Here is a 26305-nt window from a genome sequence, read left to right as displayed (position 1 = left end):
AAAACTGACTTTAATGAAATAACAAGTTAAAAAGTTGCTCAAAATGATCTATTGGTAGAATTGACATTTCTAAAAATTTTTAATATTAATATGTGAAATGTTTGTGTTTTGCCTTTGGTTGGACATTTGTGCGGAAGAAAAAAGATAATTGAACTCCTTAAGATGCAAGTTGTATCTTATGATCATGAATAAACTTTTTTTTCTAAAACTCTGAGCTTCAAAATCTTGATAGAGTGACATGCAAAACAGTCTTGCATTTGCGCTTGTGTTGGTACATTTGTAGGAACAGGTTAGGGACTCAAACTATTCAATTAGCTATATCGCACCAAGAAAGAGAAGGTTAAAAAAATCTGGGAGGCGTACAATGGGGCAAAAATTTTGCTGCTTAATATTGAACCTCTATGGCTTTCTTGTTCATTTAAAAATAGAAGGGAGGTCTCACACAGTGAGCAGATAATCTACGTGAAAGTAGTAGAATGTTATTGATGACATCTGTCGTACCTAACACACAGGTGCCACATGATTCACTTTTGTTGAACTTGGAAAACAAAATATTGCATGATGTTATGACTTAATATACTGTTCCATGTAAATAATGTTTTCTTTTATCGTTCAGGAAGCTGCAACTTCCTCAACACAAGAGTGTCTAGCTCATGAGATTTAAAACAAAAATCATTTCTTGGGCTGTTTGTGCAAGAACAGTTGTGCAAGAACAGTTGATATGTATTTTGCAACACACTTGATCACAGCTGAACAATATTCAGTTGGTATGTAAACAACTAGTGACACAACCCCGAGGAATGACAACACAGTGTGTTAAACCCAAGATAAATATACATGTTCTCCTTACAGTTTTCTGTGTATTTCTTATGGTACCTTTTTATCTATTCTCGTGGCTTGAATGTTTAAACAAGCAGAGATGTTGAAAGGAACAACCTTTTGCCTCCATTGTTTTTCAACTTGTTTTTTACAAACAGTCAAGTTAATGGCTGTAGCACCAGAACAGCCAACAATTATCGCGTTTGGCAGAATTCATTCAAAGATCAAGACATTTTATCTTTGGTGATCGTTTTATCTATTCTCGTGGCTTGAATGGTTAAACAAGCAGAGATGTTGAAAGGAACAACCTTTTGCCTCCATTGCTTTTCAACTTGTTTTTACAAACAGTCAAGTTAATGGCTGTAGCACAAGAACAGCCAACAATTATCGCGTACATCATTGCTGAACTAATCTGAAAAAATTCACAATTCTTTGCCAAGGTCCAAAGATCTGGAATTCCCTTCCTGTTACAATCACTTCTCTGTCAAGTTTTCCCAACTTTAAGAAAAAACTGCTAGAGTTTTTAGTAAAATAATTACTGAATTGGCAAAGCCGCACACTTGTAGCACTATCTATGTAAGCATATTGTTTCGTATGAGGTGGCCTGAACTATAAGCCTGGTGGTTTCTGGAGGTCACCTTGCCATACATTAATTTATGGATTAATTGTCATTATTAAAAACTGGATCATTTTATAATGCAATTCCAGGGATTTGATTGGCTTAGCGGCCATGGTATATGAGCCATTATACCATGCCCGAGAAATAGCGACCATTAAAATGGTCTTCTGGCTGTTCTTGCTAAGAGAAACCAGCAAAATCTAACAATATGTCTTGATTGTTTTAATAAAACAATTATTCCATTCGCGCTTATTGGATATGAGATGATTATAGCCAACTTGGCGCTTCGTGCCTCATTGGCTATCTATCATTTCATATCCAACGCGCGCTTGTGGAATAATTGAAGGGGTGCGTGGAATAAGGCCCTAAGTGACTTTTGATGTAAGGTCAAATTCTCCTTTTGTTTCACAAGGCAATACAAGGCAACTTGGAAGAAGAATCTAGCAATTTATCAGAAGTCACTTAGGGCTTTTTTCCAGGCACCCCTTCAATTGCTAAATATATTGGGAAAAAAAGGCAAATAAATGTCAATGTCTAAAATGGAGAAATTCGATACTGGTAAGTATTAGGGCTTCAGGTTACAGTATACCTTCAGAGGTACATCCAGTTAACGATTGTAACGCCTCTCAGTTGTATCACAGATACCCAAAACCCAATATAGAATTAAACCTTATAGATTCTTGGCTATTCAAATATTTCATTGTTTTTTAAGAAAACAAATTTCCGAGTTTTCCGCACAGTCGAAACTTGAAGGTCCAGATCGTCGTGCTAGAGTTCCAAATCAATGTGATTTATATATTTTGGAATTTTTTTTCGCAAGGTTAGGATCCTAAAAGCTAAAAAAAATGTGTTGGGTTTTTCCTTAATTTGATTGTGTTCAAAAGTTATAGAACATTTTTAAAACTGCAAGATGAACTTGCGGAGTGAACACACGGAAATACCTTTCAAGCAAATAATTTTTAGAGTTATCATGTTTTTGAAGGAGTACTAATTTTCTGTCTTCTTACTATCATCAGGAGTATAATGGTATTTTAAAGAGCAAAATACAGCATTCTCTCAATCTCCTTTTATGTTACTGCTTTTCATTCTTTTTAAAACATACATTTATTGGATTTTCTTTCATTTTATTTTCCCTCAAACTATCAGCTGATCCTGGATGTTAGAATTTATTCTCTAATAGTATTTATCAATAGTCTGACAGAAAATTATAACATAAACATTATAATTAAAATAAAGGTGTATTTAGCAAATTTATTGAATAATGATTTGTTTTCAAAGTTAAGAAAATCGTTGAATTTTTCTTTAACCCAAACAAATCTCTAATAAACTGTCATAGGCTTGTTTAAATTAAGGTTTTTGAAAACTAAATAATAACTAAATCTCAAAATTTTAAAAGCATGTAGCATTGTACTTGTTATTTAAAATTAAATTAAATTAACCTACTTTTGTTTCTTCAAGCTAAACTGCAGAGAAGACTCAACTCAGACGATCAAATGTTTCTTTGTGGTTCTAGGTTTTATCCCGCTATGCTGCACAAGGTAGAAATTTAATCTTTAAAACTTGTTTACCTTGAAAGTTCTGACTTACTGTGTAGTGTAATGCAAAGTAAATTTGATTAAATCCTTAAATTGCTAAGTTTAGTAAGTTCATAAAGTGAAGAGGTCTTCCCTGAGTTTACAAAGCAATACTTTTCTGTGGTGCTGTTTATTATGCTGTACAAGGTGGCGACAAAAATTGTTTTAGTTTAACGTACAGTTATGACTTACTGTGTAGTGTAATGCAAATTAAATTTGATTTAATCCTTAAATTGGTAAGTTTAGTAAGTTCATAAACTGAAAAGGTCTTCCCTGAGTTTACAGAGCAGTACTTTCCTGTGGTACTGTTTCTTAAGCTTTACAACTTGGTGACTCTATTCAGATTAAAGTTACTGAACAGTAATTTTCTTTGGAGGTGGTATAAATAAAATTTATTTGTGTCATATTATAAAGTGTCATTATTATAACATTTTGAGTCTTTGTATTATGCACATGGAAGTTTAATCATACAAATGAAAGTTGTTGAGCATTACGTTCTTATGGTGCTGTTATGTTTTTGGTTTTTAATTTCAAAATGCATTAAGAAAATTTTTTCCGTCTTGCTTCACAGATTTTCCGGAATATTGTATACCATAGCAATGTATAATAACATCAATTTCACAGACCAAATACAGCTGTACCTACATTGTAAACAATTTTCGGATTTGTATATTTCTGGCTTTGTGCAAATTGCAAATCAATTATCAAGTTAATGTAAAAATGGACGGAAATGTATCAGCTGTAGACAATTTGATTCAAATCCAATTTTTCTATCAAATTTTGGAATACAAGTGGTTTCATTAGAAGAAATGCTGGTTGACTCTGGTATTGTCTTTCCTAGGTCACCTATTACAAAGTGCATGACTTGTATGTACTGTGAATTTTTCAATAAATTACTATGCAAGTTTCAATATGAATTATACATGTCTAATAAATTATTATTAGTATAATTCATGTCATCATATAAGACTGAGTACTTAGAATTGAGGATTAATTTCAAAGTGTGACAAGTAGAAGTCAGTGAACTTTGATCCTTAATTCTGGGAGGACTCATTGTGGTTATGTAACAGAGCCTGGCAGTCAGCTTCAGGAGTGAATTTGAATGTCCTCACTTGCAAGCAAATGATCCAGCTAACAAATGAATTTAACACTTTCTCAGTGCACAAAACAAGAATAGATGATTTTTAAGTACATCTAATTAATGATTAAGAAAAAGATGGGAGTTTCATTCATAGACAAGATGAACAAAGATTGTTACATTGAAACTAAATGTTAAGCTCAAACAATTTGGTTCACCTGTGCTGTGAAGTTATCTATTGCTGGGCCACACATCCAAAGAAAAAGCAAATCAGGTCATTCCAAAGAAGGGTTAACTTGAGGAGTGATCATTCTTACACTAAATTGGACCTGTGCTTTCCATGGGAAGTCTTTCTGTTACAAGAAGCTGCTGTGAGTTTCTTTTAACCACACAAACCCACCAGATGCCCAGTTGATCCAAAATTTCAGCTTTTGACACAAATAATTGTTTGCCGTTTTTCAAAGTAGACACTGAATTGAAATTCACCCTCTTAAATTTCCATTCAAGGTAGCACCCAATATCCATCCTTTTTTTGAACAGAAAACTTTGGTTAATACTCAAACTCTAAAGCAGTCATGCATAAAATGATTAAACCAACTAGATGTAGAAATGGCATACGCTTATGCTTAATTGACCAATCTGGAGTGAGTAAACAACATTACAGACAACATATATTATTATTCAACATGTTGTAACACTGCCCAAAATAATGAGGTCATAGTGCACCAAATATTCATCATTTGTTGTCAACAGATGTCCTAAGATACATGTATACGTAATGTGTGTCAGAGAGAAAAATGGCAAAATTTAGGTCGTGTTCACCCCCACCCCTGTAATCTCCAATCCCTTCTGTGGGTGGGTGGGGGTAAGAATATGCTCTGACCTATACAAATGTACATTAGTTGAAGAGCTGAATAGCGTAGGAGTTGAAGTGCACATTGAATTCTTATCTGTTAGTTGAATTAAGTGCAATTATTCTCACCTGATGTTTGATAAATAAAGGATGTGTTTACTTTCCGTGTACACCTGTAAAGTTTAAAACAGGCTGTCCCAACTGCTTGTGAAATTCAGGCAGGGATTCCAAAGGTTTAAACATTTGTAGCAAAGTGCATTGTTTACCTTTGCTGTCCACCTGTTAAATTTTAAACACTGTGTCTCGACTACATGTTAAATCAAGGTTGGGATTGAAAACCATAATGTTAACACATGGTGTAAAGGCATTCACACCAAGGCACAGAGTTTGGTCTCAGCTATTCTTGACATAAATATTAAATTTTGGCTAGACTTGAAAAAAAACCCCTGTTTTTATTAGTGTTTTTTTTTCCACAAGAGATTAATTAACTAATTTTTAGAGTCATCTTGCAAAACTGCAAACTTAAATAAGTTTGGTGCATGATGAATCATGAAGCAAGTCATTTGATTCTCAAGTAATTAAGCTGTGTCGCCATGCATTCACACATGATCATTGGTTGTCACAAGCTTTGTAGAATTTGTTTTCTTAATTCGGCCAATCGTTGTTTGCTTTTCCTGCACTCAAGAGCATTAGTTTCAGCTATAACAGGAAAAACGTTTTAGGTGTGCTAAAACTTCTACTGAAGATATTTTCTGAACACTTTGCAACTGCCTCATTCATCATTCAGCCATAGTTATCATGTCTTGGTGTAATTCCTTCCAAGAATTTGGGATAGCATGTTTTCTCTTCAAGGTTGTACTAACAGGGCTCTCCTTCAGTTTAAATGTGGATGGCTTTACAACTTAACTGACAATCTCCTTGAACATTGCCTGTGGTCATTTTCTAAACTTCTGAGATGCCGGCCATTTTTAACACAACAGCCGCTTTTGAAAGTGACTTGCTTGATGAATTTCCTATTCTTTTCTAGGAACCTACTTTCAATTTAGTTTGTTTGAGATTTTCAGAATCTGAATAAGAAGACAAAAAAATTCTCTTTTCCTTTCAGGGAATGGCAACAGACCTGGTACAGTCCGAGACAAGCAGTGTTCTAGAAGCAGTGCCGGTAAGATCCCTTTACCTTAAGACCCAACGATAACCAGCATCTTATTCTCATCACATTACCACTACAGTCAAACCTTGATTATCCGGACTCATTGGGACTTGAGCAAATAGTCCGGATAATCAAGAGTCCGGATAATTGAAAATATGAATATTAACAAGATAATAATGTAAGCAAAGGAAATGAAGAAAACAGAATTTATTTGTGAATAGATTCCAATCAGAATTCAACTTAATGCATCAGAATACATTGTTTATCTTGTGCCACTCACACTTTTTAAAGCAAAACAGATTAAAACCAGAGTTTAAACACACATTTGGAAGGATTAATTAACTTTTCATTTCTTAAATTTTTCAAGATCACATCTTATTAATATTCATGAAAAAACGGGACCAGAGAAGCAAGTCCGGATAATCGAAAAGTCTGGATAATAGAGGTCCGACTGTACTTTAACTTAAAATATCACTTGAATGAATGATTATGAAAGACCACATTTCTTGATGTTCCAAAAATTCACTTTATTTGTTCCATAATGCCTGGTTCACACTGCCAAGGAAGCGGTGGAATCCAAATCAGAGTCAGAATCAGAAGAATCTTTTAACCTATATGTAGTGTGAATCAATGTGACAGTTCAAAATGGTGGAAGGCTGCCATGTTTTCTGTTCTAAATCTTACATAAAGGGATTGGGAATGAGCTATGTGATTGGTTGATTCTTCTGCTTGTGGTTCCGATTCCTATCAACCAGATCACAGTTGATCGCAAGTGACGGAATTAGAAGCAGAATCAGAAGAAAAAGGAACTGCTCTGATCCTTGCAATTCTGATTCCATCGAACTTAGAATTGCAAATTCTGTCACTGTTTTTTGTTTTTGTTCATACTGGAACAGAAGATTCCTTACACTTCTGATTCTGACTCCACTTCCAATTCCATCGACAGTGTGAACCGGCCAAAAGAAATGTACATGTATAGAGAACACTGGGGAGAATGTGTACTTTGATCCTGGGTCACTGTCACATGAAATACTACTGTTTGAACCAGTCATTGCATGGGTGAATTGAAATCAATTAACTTTATTAATGTGCCAATCATTCAAGCTCAGGTCACCAGCTTATTTTCCTATCCTGCATTGTCAAACTGAAAAACAAATTGACCTCATCGAGTGGACATTGTATCACGTTATGTCTCATTTTTGTTCTTTTATAGGCAAAGAGAGCTCGACAGGAGAACAGCGACAATGAAAAAGAAAGGTAATCCTTCAATATGAGTTTGAGTCACGTGAGCTTACACACCTGAGACAAGCTTGTGTCGTGTGTAAGATGGACCAGCAACAGTTGGATCACCCATAAAATCGCATCCATATCAGGTGTTTCAGGGAATGGAACATTTTCAGCAGCTGTCATTTTATGTGCAGTGTATCACTGGATTAAACAACTAGAATGAAAGTGACCATCATAGCTGTGAAACAACTGAATCAGTTGCAGTGAATTTTAGAGCAGTTTTCAATTGTGATAAAACCAAAACCAATTAGAAAGTAATATCATTACTCTGGCCAATCACATTTAGGTTGTAAGCAGTGTAATGAACCAATCACAACTTGAATGTAATACATGTCATCACTGCCAAGTACAGGAAAACTTGTGTGTCAAAGACACAAAACTTGTGGTTTTGTTTCTCGTTTGTTGAGAATCTGGCACAGGATTTGCCAACCAATAAAGTATAGTTAAGCAAAACCAAAGCGAATGCAAATTACATGTACTTTCGACTTAATTGAAAACTGCTCTAAGCTCTCAGCCCTTCAAATGTTCCAGCTGATGCTTCAGTAAAACTTCAGTTTGTGTAGCATTTAGCAAGATTTAGAAGTTTTACAACTCCCCCTTGCCCCTGACTGGAATGCCAGTCCTGCACAGGGTTATCCCCAGTATTTCATAGTTTGGCTTACCATTTTCCCATTAGTTTTTTTAGGCATGTGCACTAGGAAAGGAACAAACACACCTTGTCTCCTTGACTTTGATAACGTTTCGTAATAATGTCAACTAAATAGAATCTTTATTATGCAGCAGTGATGAATCAAGCCAAGACGGATCTCCGTCACAACAGCCTGTTAATGGCACCCAGAGAGAAAACAAATCAAGCGTCATCACTTGTCAAGAGTCAGAAAAGAGCGACTCTTCCTGGGATGTGGGTGACGCGACCATCACTGTCACTAGTGCTAATCTGGGAGTTGGAGGTCCCAATGTTGTAGCACCAGTGTCCACGGCTACACTTAGCTATCCCTCGTCTGATGGCTCTACCACCATGACAAACTTAGATGGGTGCGGCTTTGGATCAGGAGTAACAGACAGCTCTGGACAGTACCAGCAACTTACGGGACAGTATACTACCAATGCTGCTGGTTACTATGGGCAACGTCCATATCCTCATATTGTTCCCGCCCCTCAACCAGGGATGCAGCAGTACAAGACCACTGGGGGTGTCATTCAAGGAACGGGAATCACACAGGTCGCAGGGTATGTGTATCCACAAACAGGACCACAAGCAGGATACCCTATGGTACAGACTGTCAGATACCCAGCTGTTAATTCAGCAGGGAAAACCACTGGGGATTCTCGGAATGTTTCCCAAGCAGACACGCATGCAGGCAATATCCCTGATATATCAACTCTCCGACAACCGGCAAATCCGGCTTATGGCAATCCTTATGGAACAGTCACTTACCCTGCCATTATCCAGCCTGGTCAGGCAGTGTATAGTAATCCATATCAAGCACCTTACGGCACCACGTATGTAGCATCCACCGGAACCCCAACCACTAGCACCGCAGTATATTCAGTTCAACAGTCCGACCAGGGTTCATTTCAGTATGGTTACAGGAGTAACCCACAGACTTATCCTTATAACTATCTGAACACTCCTCCACCAGCATACACGCCGTCACAGTACGTTGCGCAGGTGAACAGTACGCCACCCCCAAACGCTGTGGCTGGTCAGACCAGCACATATCAGCTCACGCAGCTTGTGTCAGGACAGGCAAATCAAGGTGTTACAACTAATGGGGAAAGGACACATGCTGCAAGCACTGCAGGTATTTTAAATTCATAAGTGATAATGAGTTTTTACTATTTTTATGTGTTATTTTTAATAGATAGATAAATGATGATTGTTGTAATTGTTCATCATCATCATTATCATCATCATCATTATTTTTCTTTGATATGACGAGATTTGAGTTTTAATAATGATGCCTAATATTTAGAGCAGAAGGCAGGAGCAATTTTCACCCTTCTCTTTGATCAAAAATCTTTAAAAAAGGTGAAATATTTGACAATCATGAAGTTGTAACATTTTGTAGTTACTCAACAATAAGCCAATTTAGTAATACCTTTAAAAGAATCCTTTCACATGAGAGTAACATGCTTTGCATGTCAAATGACTAGATGATATCTTCAATCTCTTGCTTCAAACAAAACCACTAGTTATATGTTCTAGAGTACATGTAGATGGCATAAATTGTGAAGAAGACAGCATATGCAATTGAATTTTTATTAATTTTGAATTTCATCAGTTTCAAATATAACTTGTACAGTGAATTTGCCTTTAATAAGGGGACTTATCATCATAATATTTATTGCCCAGATCAGTGGGCTCAGCTCAGTGTGTATAAATAATTATTGATATTTTTTGTCAGATGCCAAAGGGCTTACTTTAGCTTGGGTCGGAAAATGACAAGGCATTATCAATTATTTTCCTCTCTGTTATTTTAATGAAACATTTTGGCACTAAATTGCATGTTCTGTGTTGAATAGAATCTGTGTTCATTTAAGTGAATGAAACTTTGCCATTGCCACATGAAATGTAGCCATATTGTTGTCAGTTGAAAAATATTGTTATGTAATGGATTTTCACATGAGAAACATGTTTGTAGCATAAAAATCTTTTTGTCCCCCAGTCTTAACATTTTTGTGAGCTAGTACAAATGTACTTGCAATTATTTCTTGCCCAGTTTGGAGTTTATCACACAAACTGTATATTTAATCTTGTAGATAATACATACATGTGTGGTTATATCAACACAATCTTTGCATGGAGATGTTACTTTACTCTTAAGAGTTTTTTGTGATGTTGAATAACTTGATTTGTTATCTTTCACAACAAAGGGTGCCTTTGGTTTGAATTTAAGCATTTGGTTTCGTACTTCTAGAGAAGATATAGCCCTGATAAGAAGTCAATTGACTGCTTAAGTGAACAGCAGTTGGATTGTCTAACAAACTGTGTAGAATATTCACAATGTTTTGTCTCTGTGAAACTTGCATCAGATTTTCTGTCATTTCTCTCTTGCATGTGACAAATTTTCGTCTTTAGTAGATACCTGTACCCCTAAAGTTTTTGGTTTGCTTTTAAAGGAACATTCTTTTTCTGTATGGTTTTATTGGCCTCGTAGCATATGTCCTCAAACTTTGACATGCAATGATGTTTTGTCTTTGAAGGTATGAGTAGTGTCTTTTACATGAAGCATATTCAAACATCCTAATTGATAAATGGTTGAAATGTTATTTGTAAGGCCAATAATGCAGTAGTTAAATTATTATTATTCAAGTCACATACAGTAGTCCCTAAGGCAGAGAACACAATAACCTGTACGCTTTCCAAGCTGAAAGTGTGAGGGCGTGTTGATCATTTTTTGTGCTGAAAAGGAGAATTTGTTGGCCTCTGATTATTAGTCTTCTTTGCTAAAACACATGGAACTTATTTACAAAAATAACAATCTTAAGGTAAAAAGGTATTGCTATGTAAAGCTCCAATTTGTTACAGGACAGCAAATGCTGTCAGTTTAAAAAGAGTGATTTTCTTTTCTGTTTTTTTGTTGTCAAGTTCTGTGCGACATGTGTTGCTTTCTGGAGAGCCTTTGTTTAGGTGGAAATCCATTATTACTTTAATGGTTTAAATGTTTGCTTTAAATTCTAATGAATGGAATTAAGACTCCTTTGGTGGTGTTGACGCCATTAGTTACACATATGTTGTCTTGTTTTTTAGTCTGTGTCACTCTGCGTTCTGTGGTTGGTGTGTACTTAAACAAAAATACTTCTCCATTTTATTTGTGGTGTCAGAACCAAAGTCATGATTATTTTCTGTGTTGTTTATGATTAGCTTTTTCAAACTGAAAATCGTTTTTTGCCATCTGAGAAAAACAAACTTAAGAAGGAAGATGTCCATTAGCATGGATAAACAGATGCTGGAAACATTAAGTGACCTGATGGAGTTAATTAAAATAACAAAAGGAAAACAACTTAACTTCAACTGTATATGTACACAGAAACATCCGTGTGTTTTAATTAGTTTTTATTAAAAAGAATATATTGATATATATAACCAGGCAGGATGTTTGACAATTCAAGGAAATGTGTTTCGTCTTTGTTTGGTTTAGTTGAGAGATTATCATTTTAAATCCATAATGTGGAGCTTTTTTTTGTCTGGAGGGCCAGGGTTAATTGATTTAAGCCTTCTGCTGTTTGTTAGGTTTCTTAAAAGCTTTGTCAGACATGGCGGAGTCAATATGTACACATGCTTGAAGGAGCAAATATTGAAAAGTAGTTTCTTGAAGTTTTATGCAAAAGGAGGCCCTTTCACTTGTCATAAGGAAGGTTTATAATTGCTTTGTTTTTTTCTTATGTTTGTCTGGGAAAACAAGGCAATAAAAATAATCTATGAAATAATTTTATTTATAGTTTATTGTCATTTTTCTCTCCAAGTTTGTGCATGTACGAACTGGAGAGATTAGGAGAGTTAAAATGGCAGACAAGATCTTGCCGCCATGTCTATTGGAGACATACATGTAGATGTTTAAGAATTTGAGTTAAACTTCTTTAACAAGTTATAATTTTTATTAATAGTTTACCTTTTTAGTTTTTTAAAGTTGTCTCACAGTTGAAAAGTTCATGAATCATGAGAGAAACGATCATTTTTGAGCAACCATTTCAAACCACAATGGCTAACACCCTTCATGACTCGATTCATGAATAAAATTAGTTAAACAGCCTTTTGTGTGAAGGGTGGCAAAATTTCGTTAAAAAAAAAGAAAAATGAACACAGCTCAGGAAATAATTTGGTCCAATACATGGCAGACTTGATTTTTGCTTTTCATTTGTTTTGTTTTTGTTTGTTTGTTTTTTTTTTTTTGGCATGGGTAAGGAAGTCTTGAAAGCATGAAAAAATGTCCATTCAATAATTTAATGTATCATATTCGTAGGTTTTGGTAAACATGGCTCAAACTGAAACTCCTGTAGTCTTCGTATTGCATTAAAATGTGAACGTCTTAGGATCTCTGATAAAAAAAAAACAACAACAAAAAAACAGTTGTGTCGCTATTTCACAATTAAATTATGAGGTTGAGGCTTGTAAACTGTACGGTTATCGCTGAGTAATAAAGGTCTCCAGGACTGACCACAGAATCAATGAATCCATACAGATTTAGAGCTCCAAATATCTGGCCAATTACAGTCAACTCTTGCCTTACCTACATCTCGCTGTTACAGACACCCCGTTAAGATGGACAGTAGCTAAGTCCCTGGCAAAAACAAATTACAGATGTTTGACTGAAATAAATAATTGCGTTCGACAAAGAACGCATTCCTAATCCAGGCGAAATCGAGATTTTTCGACTGCGTATTCATCGACACCAGTTTGGCCCCCCCGAAGGATATTGTGCAGGGGCGAATGACGTCATTTCCATCAACCATGTGCTTTGTTTTTAGCGGGAGTCCTCGCGGGAGTCGAGTTTCACGTATTGCCTCGCGTGTTGGTGTGCTTCCTTCTTGAGTTCGATCTTCTGCTTGCTTTTCAAATTCTGGACTGTGCTTCCTTGCTGTGTGGACTGTTATCAGATAAGTTGCGTTGTTTACGTTTGAAGTTAGAGTTACTGGCATTTGGAATCTTGCGAAAGTATTGCGAAAGCTTATCGATGTTCAGTTCCTTCGTTTCAGCGGGAGTCGAGTTTCACGTTCTTGCATCACATTTGGTGTGCTTCCTTAGGATGGTTTCGCAGTTTAAGTTTGAAAGAAGACTTGCGGATTAGATTTAGATTTATCAACGCCTTCACGAAATGTTTACGACTGCGAAGACACAGGAATAAGTTCGGCATAGTGTTGTTTACCCGTTTCACTACAAGAAACCAACGCTGCCCGGCTTGCGCTGACTAAATCAAGAGACAAGTTGCGTAGTTTCAGTTTCGGAGATGTGTAGCTCGGCAAATAATTTACCTACCAAGTTTTGTAAATCGGCAAATAGCCATAATTTGTGATCACCAAAGCAAAAAGTTGCCGAGTTGTGTAGCTCGGCAAATGGCCATGATTTATTTCGAGAAAAGCAACATTCCTAATGCGAGTGAAACGAACAGGTGCAGTTGCAATGGCAGACACTTTATCGAGTCATTTGATTATAAGTACCCAGTTTTGTCAGCGTTGGTTTCTTGTAGTGAAACGGCCACAGTTTGATTCCGTTTTACGGGGAACAACTCTACGAGACAGCCAACTTTGTTTTGCGTTTTTAATATTGTTGGAGCGATGTGCGGACGTGTACGCTCGAGCTGGAAAGTGTTCGCTCTTGAAGCGTTTTCTCGGTTCCTTGCCGATTGCAACCGAAAATATTGTGCGTTTTTAATCAAGGAAATGCTCTTTTCGAAGATTTGATTCAAAAGATTAAAGCATAATTATGTGCGGCGTACTGGTTTAGCGAGGTAAATTCGATGGCGCGTGTTTCCATTCTCAGCTTGTGAAACAGCGGCCGAAAAGTCGCAATATTTTAGTTTCGCTTCCTTCACTGTTAAAACTGGGTTTAGTGAACAAGTTATCCACCTGAGTTATCCTGTCATTTGTCAGTAGAAGACACGGTTACAATCCTAATCAGTTGATAGAAAATGAAGAAAACGGGAAATTGCCTTTTGAGATGATCTCAATAATATTTATGCAAATTTGTAACGCAACGCCGAAGATGTCTCGCGGAGGCTTTCAATGTCTCCTCAAAGGCAATGGCAATTTAACGGGCACGTTGATGTTTTCCCGGTTCCTTGCCGAATTCGACCGTAAATGTTGTGCGTTTTTAAAAAAGAAAATGCTTTTTTCGAAGTTTTCATTCAAAAGATTCAAGAACAATCAAATAATTATAATCTCGCGTAGCGTACTGCTTGCGTAGCAAATATATTTTTATATTTTATTCTTTCATTTAGTATATTTAGCTATTTATTTAGTGATTTATTTTTTATTTCTTATATAATTATCTATCTTTCGGCTCCTTTTCCTCTATTAACGCAGATTAACGTGTAGCTCAACTTCCGCTAGAAACGAAGGAAATGAACATATCGATATGCTTTCGCAAGATTCCAAATGCCTGTAACTCTAACTTCAAACGTAAACAACGCATCTTACCTGATAACAGTCCACACAGCAAGGATGCACAGTCCAGAATTCGACAAGCAAGCACACCAAACGCGAAGAGAAGGTCAAACTCGACAAGCAAGCCACCAAATATATACTATATTATAAACACTGGGTTATAGATTGATAACATTTTTTGCGATTTTATTAAACATGTGAAAAATATCTGGCACTTAATGTAATTGTCTTTTCCCAAATGATCGAACGCATCTCTCTAATCTCTGATTATTACTAGTTATTCTTACTATTATGGACTCTCCCTATTAAGGACACTAACTCGCGGTCCCAAGGGTGTCCGCAATATAGAGAGTTGACTGTATTGTGGTTTTTCATAAGGGAAAGCTTATTTACTTTGTTCATATGGTCAGCTCGCTGGGAAGGGAAGGTAGAAGGCTGTAGACCAAAAAAAAAGGTGGTCAGATGACGTCAATGAACTGACTTGTCGCTCTCACACTGTGTTACTGTTGTACATGACATAGAGGTCTGGAATGAAATCACCAACTGGAAGGCATCTTGCAAACTCTGTGACCTTAAACGTAGAGGATGGGAATACACATACATGTACCCCTTGTGTGGACTGCTAAGGTTTTCCTCCTGTAATAGAAGCTTTTTAACATTAAAATGTTATATTTTAGTAAAATAATAATGGTAGATTTAAAAGCACAGAGTGGTGTTCAGTCTAATGATATTTCTGACCTATGGCTGATCAGAGAGATTTAGCTTCGCATTGACGGCAAACGGCAAACGTGAAATTCGCGTTTATGTTTTCTTGAAAAAATAAATACACAGATGAGAGTAGTGTAAAATAATTCTGATTTTTGATGCTGATGCAAAACTACTCAATTTTACTGAGAAACTGAAAACAGCGAGCAATAATATCGGGTAAACGTAGTCACTTGGTCATTTTTACCGTTCACGTTTCACGTATACGCGATGCTAAATCTCTCTGTTGTGTTACATGTAATTTATGGGAGTCTTTGGATGTGGATTAGTGTTAATATTTCCCGTTGATTTTCAAAAATTATTGAGAAGGTTGTCAAAAAATGATAAACAAGGGAATTGATTCATGTACTCATTTGTCGTAATTTATTTTTATACTCAGGCAATACCAATATTCAATATTCACCCAACCTACCATCGACCCCCAGCCCTCCCCACTCCCCTGCAACAGGAGGGGATGCCTCCCTTAACAGTGTGACTTTGGTATCTGGAAATGTTGGGATGCCTGGACAAGATGGAGTGAGTGGAGTACAGGTCCTGGTTGACTCAGCGGCAACCTCACCAGGGATGTTAGTCCAGAGTGGAAACAGAGGGCGTGGTCGCGGAGGAAGAGGGGGAAGAGGACGTGGAGGAGGCAGGGGAAGGAGATCGACATCTGGACCTCCCCCTGAGATTGATCATAACATTGAGGTAGTCTGCCTTCCCATATTTTTTTCTCCAGACTTTCTCCTCATGCATGCCTCCTTTTATTTGGAAACTTGTTTTCTGTCAAGCTTTTGACTCTTGTTGTTCAGGCCCCAGTTGTTCAAAGAGTGGATAACTTTATCGGCTGGATAAGTTGCTATCCAACGGAGCAAATCTACTCCAACCCATGCTTTTGGCAAGGTTTCCACACAATCCCATACTTAAGTTTGACATATGCTTCTACTCTATTCACAAATTCTAGGACTATCGGGAAAATCTTGCACACTGTCATTTCATCTGCGCTTTGAACAACTGGCGCCTGATTGATGACGTCACCAAAACTAAATTAATGAAATTATGGGATTTGTTAGTATATTCTAAAAGAGCACTATGAAAAATGCCTACTTGCCCAAAATCAGCATCTTATTGCAATTTGGGGGCAAGATATTAGCTCTGTTATGCCCTGGTGACTCCATACAAATCCTTCTAATTTTGTCTCAGTTCCTAGTTTCCTTCTTCTAATTTTGTCTCAGTTCCTAGTTTCCTTCTAATTTTGTGATTTGTATGGAGTCACCAGAGCATAACAGAGCTAATATCGTACCCCCAAATTGCAATAAGATGCTGATTTTTGGCAAGTAGGCATTTTTCATCATGCTCTTTCCGAATGTACAAACAAATCCCATAATTTAAAAAATTTAAATATTTGTGACGTCACACTTTAGGATGCTATTAGCACTTCTGTCATAATAAAGCTCCTTCTCCTCATCAGTGACCGTCTTCCTTTTAAGGGGCAATGTCATGACGATTTTGCTGTTTTTTTTTTTGGTCAAAACTGCGAAAGATCTGATGAAAAACCTTTTTTTGCTAACATGAAATTGCTCTTAGAACATCGGGAAGAAAATATAGGACGGATTTCTCTAAAGAAGAACTAACTATAATCAGTTTTTAGCAACGTCTCTAAAATACACGGGAAGAACTTGAAAAAAATTGGCCAATTTTTTCAAGTTGCAATCCATTTCCATCCTAGCCATCCGCAGGCACAAATAATTAATGCTAGTTTCTGTGCAGTAGAAAGGTAGTTGTTAACAAAACTGGACCATTATTTTAACGTTTTCTGTGGTTAAAAATATTTTTTTTGGCTATTCAAAGATGCATCAAAAATGATGACACTTCTGAGGCACACGATGTATCAGACTGTCTTGTAAGCAAACATCTCTCTTGAGCAATCCGGCATTTCCATGGCGATTGATCGGTGAAGCGTTAAGGGTATTTTAAGGTTATTTAACTATCTGTTTTCAATTTTTCAGCGAATCTTTATTTGGGATCTTGATGAAACTATCATCATTTTCCATTCACTTTTAACGGGGACCTTTGCTTCCAAATTTGGCAAGGTAAGAGAATTATCACTGAAAGCTTGCAGGTATATCTCCAGGTATAGCTTCAAGTTTGTTTGTATTTTTTTTTTTTTCAAACTTGCCAAGCAACCTTAGTTTGTTTCTTTGTGATTGGTAGATTTGCCATTTTTTGTAATGTTTTTTGTGTTAATGTGTTATTGTTACAGTCAAACCTCTTTACTATGGACACCAAGGGGACAGGAACAAGTGTCTGTATTATAGAGGTGTCCGTTTTAGAGAAGTAGGCTTTATATGGATTTCAATCTCTCAGGGACTAAGTGAACTGTCCGTAATAGAGAGGTGTCCGTATTATAGAGGTGTCCGTAAGGAGAGGTTCCACTGTATTACTTTTAGTGAGGTCTCTTTTTAAACTAGCCTAGATAATTAGACATACCTGAATAAATATTGTCTAAATAAATAAACAAACCTTTATGATAAAAAGATAGTACAGTTTTTGGGCCATTTTCATGACGAGAAAAGAAATAGAATGGAATGGAATGGACAATAAGTGACCAGAGCCAATAATGTTTGTAAAGAAGTACTTGTTTGTCAGATCTGTTCTGTGTCCATTGTTGCCTTTGGACCCAGAATGGCAGGAATAACTCTCGGTTTTTCCTTACAAAAACGTTTGGTACCCTACCACTCTTTACTGATCATCGCTTTTTCTGATGATGTGTGAACAACATTGTCAATATTTCATGAATGAGAAAAAACAAACTTCAAGTAGTCATTGACCAAAGTGGTCCTGGCTGTGTGGAACACTGCCAGGACCACTTATAGGCCTTATCACGGTTCTCGATGCCTTTTTGACGAGTAGGCAAACACGTCTTGAAATATCAGTGTTTGTATGGAAATCCGATGTCAAACACGACTGGACACTTTCTGGCACAGCTTCAGCCCTCAAATTTTTTCTCTTAAAATCCTTTTGCTAGTGCCAAAAGTTTCCAATACATGAATTTTTCAGAAGCGATGTTTTATGAAAATTATTTGACATCAGATTTCCATACAAACACTGTTATTCTAGACGTGTTTGCCTACTCATCAAAATGGCGTTGAGGCTCATTGACCTGTGTTGAACACTGGCTGTTCCGTTATTGACCAGTTGTTTCATCTTTTTGTCCACCTTAGGACGCTCCTAACTCAGTGTCATTAGGCCTTCGCATGGAGGAAATGATTTTCAATTTAGCAGATACTCATTTATTTTTTAATGACTTAGAGGTAAGAACCTATAGATGCTCCTTACAAGTGACGATAACTTTGTTTTTGGCCAGTATTAAAGCTAGCAACTTGCTGGTGGCCATTACTGTTGGTTAGTAAAATTTTGTATCTAGGGTTTATTGTAGGGCTATGTTAACAAGGGACTGGTTCCAAATGAATTGTAGTGGATGGGTCTTACGGTTCACATGGGATTTGCTATCCATACCGCAGATCTGGTTTGATTTTTACACCTGCAAAAAATCTGGTCCAATTACTATGGAACTGTTCTGAATGTAAATCGAACTTGCACCATGTAAAGATTTAGACCTGTTTGTTTTGGTACTAACAGACAGTGTAATTTAGGCTTGGGGACCAGTAAAATATATTGTTTGTCCATAATGTTATGTCTTGTTCTTGTGTTTGATTAAATTATCCTGTGAGGATTACAAAAGATCGAACTTTATACATTTTTGACTCGAGAAGGTTAATGGTCATTGCTTTGCTTAGCATGATTCTTGGTTTAACTCCCTTGACATAACTAAGAATCTCTTTAGGCTACTGTGCCCTAAAGGTTAAAGGTCATATTGCATGTGATAATTCACAACAAGGATTTTTAGCACAATACAACTTAATTTTGTAGGGGATATGTTACATGCATCAATATTATTGGCAACAATGATTTTAAACACAGCAATGTTGCGCAGAAAGTGGATGCTTTGTAACATGGTCTGCAGATGATTTTCAGTGCAATTTTTGTGCTGGTATCACCCTTAAGTTTTTAGGGCTAATTCCAACCCTTGCTATATGCTGAGTAATTAGTGCAACAATTGGACAAAAAAGTGTCTGTTCTCCCATGTTAAATTGTGTCACTTTTGCACACAACATAGTGGTTGCTTCTTTGGTTTCCTATTGTGAATTTGTACCGAGAGCTAAGCCACTGAAAGATGTTCCTCTATTTGTTTTGTTTACTTTCTAGGATTGTGATCAAGTGCACATTGAGGATGTCGCTGCAGATGACAATGGATTAGATTTAAGGTATTTTCAAACTCTTTTCTTTTTTTTTTTTTTTTTTTCCAGCATGATTTTAACGATGCTAAGTTCTCCTTTTCAAGTTGATTTGAATTTGAATAAAGTATTATTAAGTGCAGTAGTGCAGGTTGTGCATATTTGTGCATTGCTATTGGCAGATTTTGGTTCATTTTGCTTATATTATTCTTTCAGAGGATTGTCTGTTGTTCTAGTAATGATTGACAAAAGAATAAAACATGTTTTGGGTTGTTGACTTCAGAGTTAGTCTGTCATTGAAAAGCATAGCTGAGAAACAACACTCCATTAGGAGTTTTAGACAATATGCAATGTTGGTTGTCAACTCCTAACCACCCTCCCCCATCCCCCCCTCCAACCCATCCCTTTCCCAAGAGAACTTGGCATTTAAAATAAGCGCCCCAGCAGGCGCTTAATCGAAGAAATCCGGTATTTACTCCAGAACCTCTTTGCATGTGTGCAGTACCTACAATTTTGAGGGAGATGGATTCCATGCTGCTGCCACATCAGCAAATCTGTGCCTGGCAACCGGTGTCCGAGGTGGAGTGGACTGGATGAGGAAACTAGCTTACAGGTACAGACGCATCAAGGAAATCTACAACAGCTACAGGAATAACGTCGGAGGTAGGGAATGTGGTAACAATGTTCTTGTATTCTTTTACTTTTGTGGTTTTGCTTGTATGTTGATTGTTTCCTCATCATTCTTCTTTTGAAGGTCTTCTTGGTCCAGCTAAACGAGAGACGTGGCTTCAGTTACGCATGGAATTGGAAGCAATAACAGATTCATGGCTGACACTTGCATTGAAAGCATTAACACTTATCCACTCCAGGTACAAATTACAGACTTGATTAACTTTTGTCAACAGTAAATGTGGCAATTGGGAATAGAAAATAAAACCCATTCACTGTCCTTCCTTTCCCCTCCCCATATCTCCACATACCGGTATATCATAATAACTAGTAATAATCAAAGATTAGGGAGTGTGTTCAGTGATCTTGATCCCAGGTTCTTTCTCTTTTGCCAAGTTGGTGATGATGTCATCCTTTACTTGTCCCCTGGTGCCAAGGTGGCGCATAGGGCCTCAAGGTTTCTGTAATCATTCACTTTTTACGAGGTTAGGTGATTAGCCTAACGCCCAACCCCCAACCTGGAGGGCCAGGGGCTGTCCTTTGTCAGGTCTCTGTCCCTCGACCAATCCGGTACGGTTGCACCCGCCAGGGACTGAGTCTCCACCGGCATAGCTCTTGGGGTCACTGAGACACACAAGCTCCACCACCGCAACAAGGTGACAGGCCCAGGGTGGATGTCATCCACCCCTGCAAAATCTGCAGGAGATGTCAGATACGCGCCCCAAGATCCATTCATTCGTTGATTGATTGTCCCATAGTATCTCGACTCCAATCCGTATTAGGAGTATGTTCTTTCTATGTCAAACACAATAACAATAAGAAGTCTGTGAACAAGTTATTTTGCTCATCAGCTCATTGAATACGCTGGCCTCCCAATGAAGTTGTTGTACACAAGTGTATTTGTACGTTTTATACTACACAGTAATGATAAACAAGAATGATTCGTAAGGTCAGAAAATTACACAATGGAGCACCATGATCAGAAAAGCAATTTCAATTTGTTGAATGCCTTCCCTGAAATCATAGTTTATGAACTGTGATCCACTTCTGTGCTTGTACTCCTGGCCCTTTTCCCAGCTTAAAGTTCTGTTTTACTCTGTAGAATATTTTTACCAAACTTTAGTTTTATATTTGGTGGCTACGTTTGGCTCTATGAAAATTGAAATTAAACAATAATATCATTGGAGTTTCAATATTTTGGCAGAATGGAACACTGTCCTTTTAAGAGCTCTTTTTCACTAGGTTATAACAAAACAAAGATTCATGAGACAATTCCTCTGTGACATTTTCATTTTTCCCTTTACAGATCAAATTGTCTGAACGTTATGGTGACGACCACGCAGCTTGTTCCTGCACTTGCGAAGTGTCTTCTCTACGGACTTGGTGGGATTTTTCCACTGGAAAATATTTATAGTGCTACGAAAGTTGGTGAGTTGTCACTGTGTAATTAAATGGAAAACTTGAAACAGTTGTACAGTTGAGCCTAACGACCATGTTGTCTTTGCCTGACTTGTTACTCACTCGAGTACACCCTTGGACTGAAAACGTCCTCAAAATTCTGTCTGAAGTTGGCCATTATAGACAGGTTCCACTGTATTAACCACTTTAAAAAGGTTAATGTTAATGCACTTTGTTGCATTTCCAACAGGAAAGGAAACCTGCTTTGAAAGAATCTCAAATCGTTTTGGAAAGAAATGTACATATGTAGTGGTTGGTGATGGAAGAGATGAAGAAATGGCAAGCAAGCAGGTAACAAACTAGACTGTTATCATAGCATAAAAATCTGAATTATAATCACTCAGGAAACGACAGGGCCAGGGGAAGCTTTGTATCTATTTGTTTTGTTATTATTTTTTTTTTGGGAGGGGGGAGGGTGGGGGGGGGTGCAGGAAGGTTTTTGGGGAAGTTCAAAATTGGTTGGGCTTTACAACCAGTAATAATCAAACATTAGGGGGTGCGTTCGATGATCTCCATCCCAGGCTCTTTGCGAAGTTGGTGTTGATGTTGTCCACCCCAGCAAAATCTGCTGGGGGTGCCAGATACGCATTCTAAGATCCATTCATTGATCGATTGACTGCACCATACAGTCCCAACTCTAATCTGTATTAGGAGTGCGTTATTTCTACATCAAACGCAATAAGAGTACCTTAAAACACTTAAGGTTGTTATGAGACAGATGTATTGAGCCTGAGCTGTCTCAACATGTTTGTTGTAGTAGGTAACATAGCTGCAGTAGTTGACAGATAGAGCTATGTCCCAAGGGGTCACGGGGGACATTGGTGTGAACTACCTGTTTGAGCAGCAAAATCACCGGCTGCTGGTACATTCTGTGAGGGTTAAACAATTTACAGTAAACTAGTGTTGGACGAATAAAATTCAGGGCACCTGACTGGAATTGAACCTGTGACTTTCCGCACACTGGTTGGATACACTGTGTTTTGAAGGTCGCACTGGCATCATGCATATACAACCCATATTGCATTTTTGATCTCACTTTTAAACATTGTAATGAAGCTTCTTGTTTTGTCTGTTTCTTAATATCTTTGCAGATGGGATTTCCCTTTTGGCGAATCGGCACCCACACAGATTTAATCAATCTCCACCATGCTTTAGACCTTGGGCATCTCTAGGAAAGATTTGCACCGTAAGGGTTGCTATACGTATAGAGTCTTCAAGTTGCAGGAAGGAGGACGAAAAAGAACACTTATTACCAATTAGTTATACAATGTTATTGGAGCATTTAACTTCATAAGTTCAATATGGTTAGTAAGCTTATTATAGTAAGAATAATTCAACTACTGTCATCCATTTTTTTTGTAGCCGTTTCAGTTCTTTACAAACAGCATACATGCAGTATATATAGCAACAGAAAACATACAGGCCATTGTAATTGAATTTCTTGTTCTTTTAATGACAGTACAGCAAACTTTATTGCAGTCATACTTACACTCATCAGGGGCACCCAATGACAGTTTTCTCTCAAAACCTTTGAAACACAATTTTGGGCTATCTCGAGTGCCTTTTTAAAGCTTTGTAGGTTCATTTCAGGCTGGGCTATAATATGTTTATCTGTTCGGTCATTCTAGGGGAACTTGAGTCTGTTCGAAATTCCTAGGGCATTTTTGTCCATTTCATGAAAACCTTAGGTCTTATTTCCTTTCTGAAAATCTTAGCTGACCTTTTTTTGGTACCCAAAACCAAATTTTTATCAATCTGAAAACGCGAGGCCTTAAATTTCCCATATCACGAACGTTCGAGGTGAAAATTCCCTTTAGAAAATTGTAGGGGATTAAGGGCCTTCCATCCAGATAATTTACTGAAACGATCCGTTGGGTGCCCCTGCCTCATTAACCTTTTAGGTCCCAGTATCAACATACAAATTCTCCCCACTGTGCTCCATTTGATTCTTAAGGCACTAGTTGGGAGAATTTGTTTAAACATCAAGTAAATGTTTCCTTTATTCTTGTGACCTGCATTTTTAATCAGGTGGTGACATTATAAGGAGAAGTTATATGTTGGTCACACTTGGGGTTTAAGGGGGCACTAACTTAACTACAATGTTGTTGCTATGGAAAGTTTCTAATCTTCATATCTTGGAAACCCTTACATCCATGGAGATGCTGTTTGGACAACATTTTTTATGTGAAATGTTTACAAGAACTCTACCTCTTCTTCTCCGAGTTTTAGGGATTTTTCTCTGTGCGGTGATGTTGAGGGCTGGCACTAGTTACATGCGTATAACGACGATTTTAAAATCCGCCTGTTCACCAATAAAGCGCCAAAATAGAGTATGGCAAAATACCATCCCCTAAAAAACCCCTTAGCAACAATTCTTAATCTGTGGCTAAGTTAATCCCCCCTTAAAGGGTTTCTTGCTGGTTTCTTGGCTTGCATTTATTTCAACACATAGCAGAATATTTGTACAGGTTTTGTAACGCTAGTAATCAAGATAATTTGCAGGGTTACTTGTCTTCGCAGACCAGGTGTTCATACGCGGTCACAAGTTTCTTCAAGGTCTTATCACCCTTTGCCAGTGCCCAAAAACACATTTAACAAACACATCTTTCATTTGGAATGGTCACACTTCGAGATTCGAGGCTATTTAGACGAATTTAAAATTTTGGACTACCTTGTACAGCATAGTAAGCAGCACTACAAGGAGGTGCTGCTCAGTGGCTTTCATTTCAATGATTTTATTCGCTTACTCAAAGGTGAGAATCACCTTGTACAGCTTGATAGACATAACCATAGAAAAGTACTGCCTTAAATGGCTTTCTTTTTGACTGGTCACACTTAAATTTGAACCTCAGACTCGAACAGATAGAAGTACCCTGTACAGCATAATAAACAGTGCCTTGGTAGTGCACACATTTTATTCCAATGGTCACAGTAAACATGCGCCCAGACTGTATTTTTCAGCGCTTTTCAGTGGCAGGCGTTTCAGTTAGAATTAAAAAAAAATTTCTCAGGGCTCCATGTACGCAGGCTACGTGCCCAGTGACCTCTCTCCATCATTTTCTTTGAGAAAAAAGTGGGGATGCAGGCTCCCATGCCCCTCCTCTGGATCTGCCACTACTCACTCTTTCTCTCTCCGGCGTCCTGGCCACAGTTTTTCAAAGAGCTAATAACTTCATCCAGCGGATAAAATGTATTGGTTGGGGTACTTTTTATTCGCTGGATAGCGATTTATCCTCTGGATAAAGTTATGTGCTCTTTGAAATAAACGGGGCCCGAATGGGATGTTACTCTACAAAGCAAACCGAAAATGGATCCTGATAATTATATAGATTTCATCCAGCAACTCAGGAGTCAAAACCACATTACTTAGCATGGCTTGATTCGAGGAGGGGAACGGTTACTTTGAAACAGAAAACAAATTTTTTTGTTTTGTTTTGCTTTTGTTTTTAAGTTGTGATCCAACGAGTGATTTAATAGGCTTTATTCGAATTAAAATAGTTATTGTTACAAAGGAATGCAAGAAAGAAAATAATGTCAAAATTTGGGTTTCAGAATGGTCAAATTATTACATATTATTGTATTATTGAATTTTATATGTATAAATACATATTATGTATATTGTCCAAATCGCAATGCAGAGTATTGGTAAAGTATGTATCATTTGGGAATGTCAATAACATTGAATTTATTCCCGCAGTGGAATAACTTGAACAGACTGAGTTGCTTTTCTGAGTATTTTGTATTGTTTGTGGTGAATTGGGTACTCCTGAGAATATATTTGGGTTGGGGTGGCTACGAGTAGCTCCCCCTCGAGGAAGGAAATTTTTGCGAGCTCTCGAGTGTTCAATGCGCTTTTCTATTCCTGGGGATAACAAGGGGCTACTGGTAGGTTGGTTTGGGGGTGTTTAAATCATGATCGTGTGGGCCGCTCCGAGGTCAAGCGAGAGACGGCGTTATCCAAATCGCCACAAATAACTTTTTCTCTCATTTTGTCGTACTCTTGAAAACCGGCAAACTTGATTTCAAATCCGTTCTTCATTGATTAGTTGCCATACGTAACGAATAAGCGAGTATCATGAAAATGAGGGGAAAATTATTTTGAGGGGGGTGGGAGTGTATGGATTTGCGGGGACGCTGTTTCAGAAGTACTGTCTTTTTTGGATTTTTAACTATGCTTCATCTTCAATGCGGTAGGCTAGTTTGCATTTTACATAGTTTTAATCCCCGAATGTAAGACCAAACTTGGCAAGTTTTCCATGACAAGTCTCCTTGTTTAAAAACCAGCAAAAGAAAAAGCCTTGTGGAGAACTGTCGAGTAGCAAAACTTGCTGGTGCGATTGAACTTTCCTTGACTAATTGTTATGAGGTTTCTTTTCTTGTGTGTACGACAACATTTGGCACACCAAGTTTTGAACAAGGGGACTCGCGCACGACAATCGTCGCATTTCGGCCCCTCTGTCTCGCGAGTTCTTGCTTTCGGCAATTCGCTTCTCCCTCCTGTAATCTCTAAGGGGAAAAAAGACCGACTGTTCTATTGAAAAGAGACAAGTTTCCCGTTTCCATTGAAAACTAAACCCGCCAATCTATATCCAATTTCAAACTAAAATAGCGAAGCCTAATAATAATAATTCATAACAATAATTAACTCA

At 37.4% G+C, this 26305-nt stretch overlaps 1 protein-coding gene across 5 annotated transcripts in view; it reads left to right on the top strand.

Annotated features, from left to right (window-relative positions):
• LOC146476434 (protein phosphatase EYA1-like) overlaps positions 1–25367 on the top strand; it is a 31120-nt gene extending 5753 nt beyond the window's left edge. The window contains exons 3-15 of one of the 5 annotated variants that reach the window (XM_085114618.1): positions 2897–2976; positions 6049–6105; positions 7307–7350; positions 8164–9185; positions 15632–15939; positions 17241–17324; positions 18456–18545; positions 19501–19559; positions 20011–20192; positions 20284–20398; positions 21505–21626; positions 21847–21947; positions 22748–25367. In XM_085114618.1, coding sequence (XP_084970744.1) covers positions 2932–2976; positions 6049–6105; positions 7307–7350; positions 8164–9185; positions 15632–15939; positions 17241–17324; positions 18456–18545; positions 19501–19559; positions 20011–20192; positions 20284–20398; positions 21505–21626; positions 21847–21947; positions 22748–22828 — 2310 coding nt within the window. In that variant the 5' untranslated portion in view covers positions 2897–2931 and the 3' untranslated portion in view covers positions 22829–25367. Of the gene's footprint in view, positions 1–2896; positions 2977–6048; positions 6106–7306; positions 7351–8160; positions 9186–15631; positions 15940–17240; positions 17325–18455; positions 18546–19500; positions 19560–20010; positions 20193–20283; positions 20399–21504; positions 21627–21846; positions 21948–22747 lie in introns of all 5 variants that reach the window. The other 4 variants (XM_085114617.1, XM_085114619.1, XM_085114621.1 and 1 more) reach the window with 4 other exon arrangements.
• The last annotated feature ends 938 nt before the right edge of the window (positions 25368–26305 follow it).

This window comes from Pavona decussata, unplaced genomic scaffold, assembly GCF_977016875.1.
Source record: "Pavona decussata unplaced genomic scaffold, jaPavDecu1.1 SCAFFOLD_77, whole genome shotgun sequence".
Classification (NCBI taxonomy): domain Eukaryota; kingdom Metazoa; phylum Cnidaria; class Anthozoa; order Scleractinia; family Agariciidae; genus Pavona; species Pavona decussata.
This window is presented reverse-complemented; position numbering and strand designations above follow the sequence as displayed.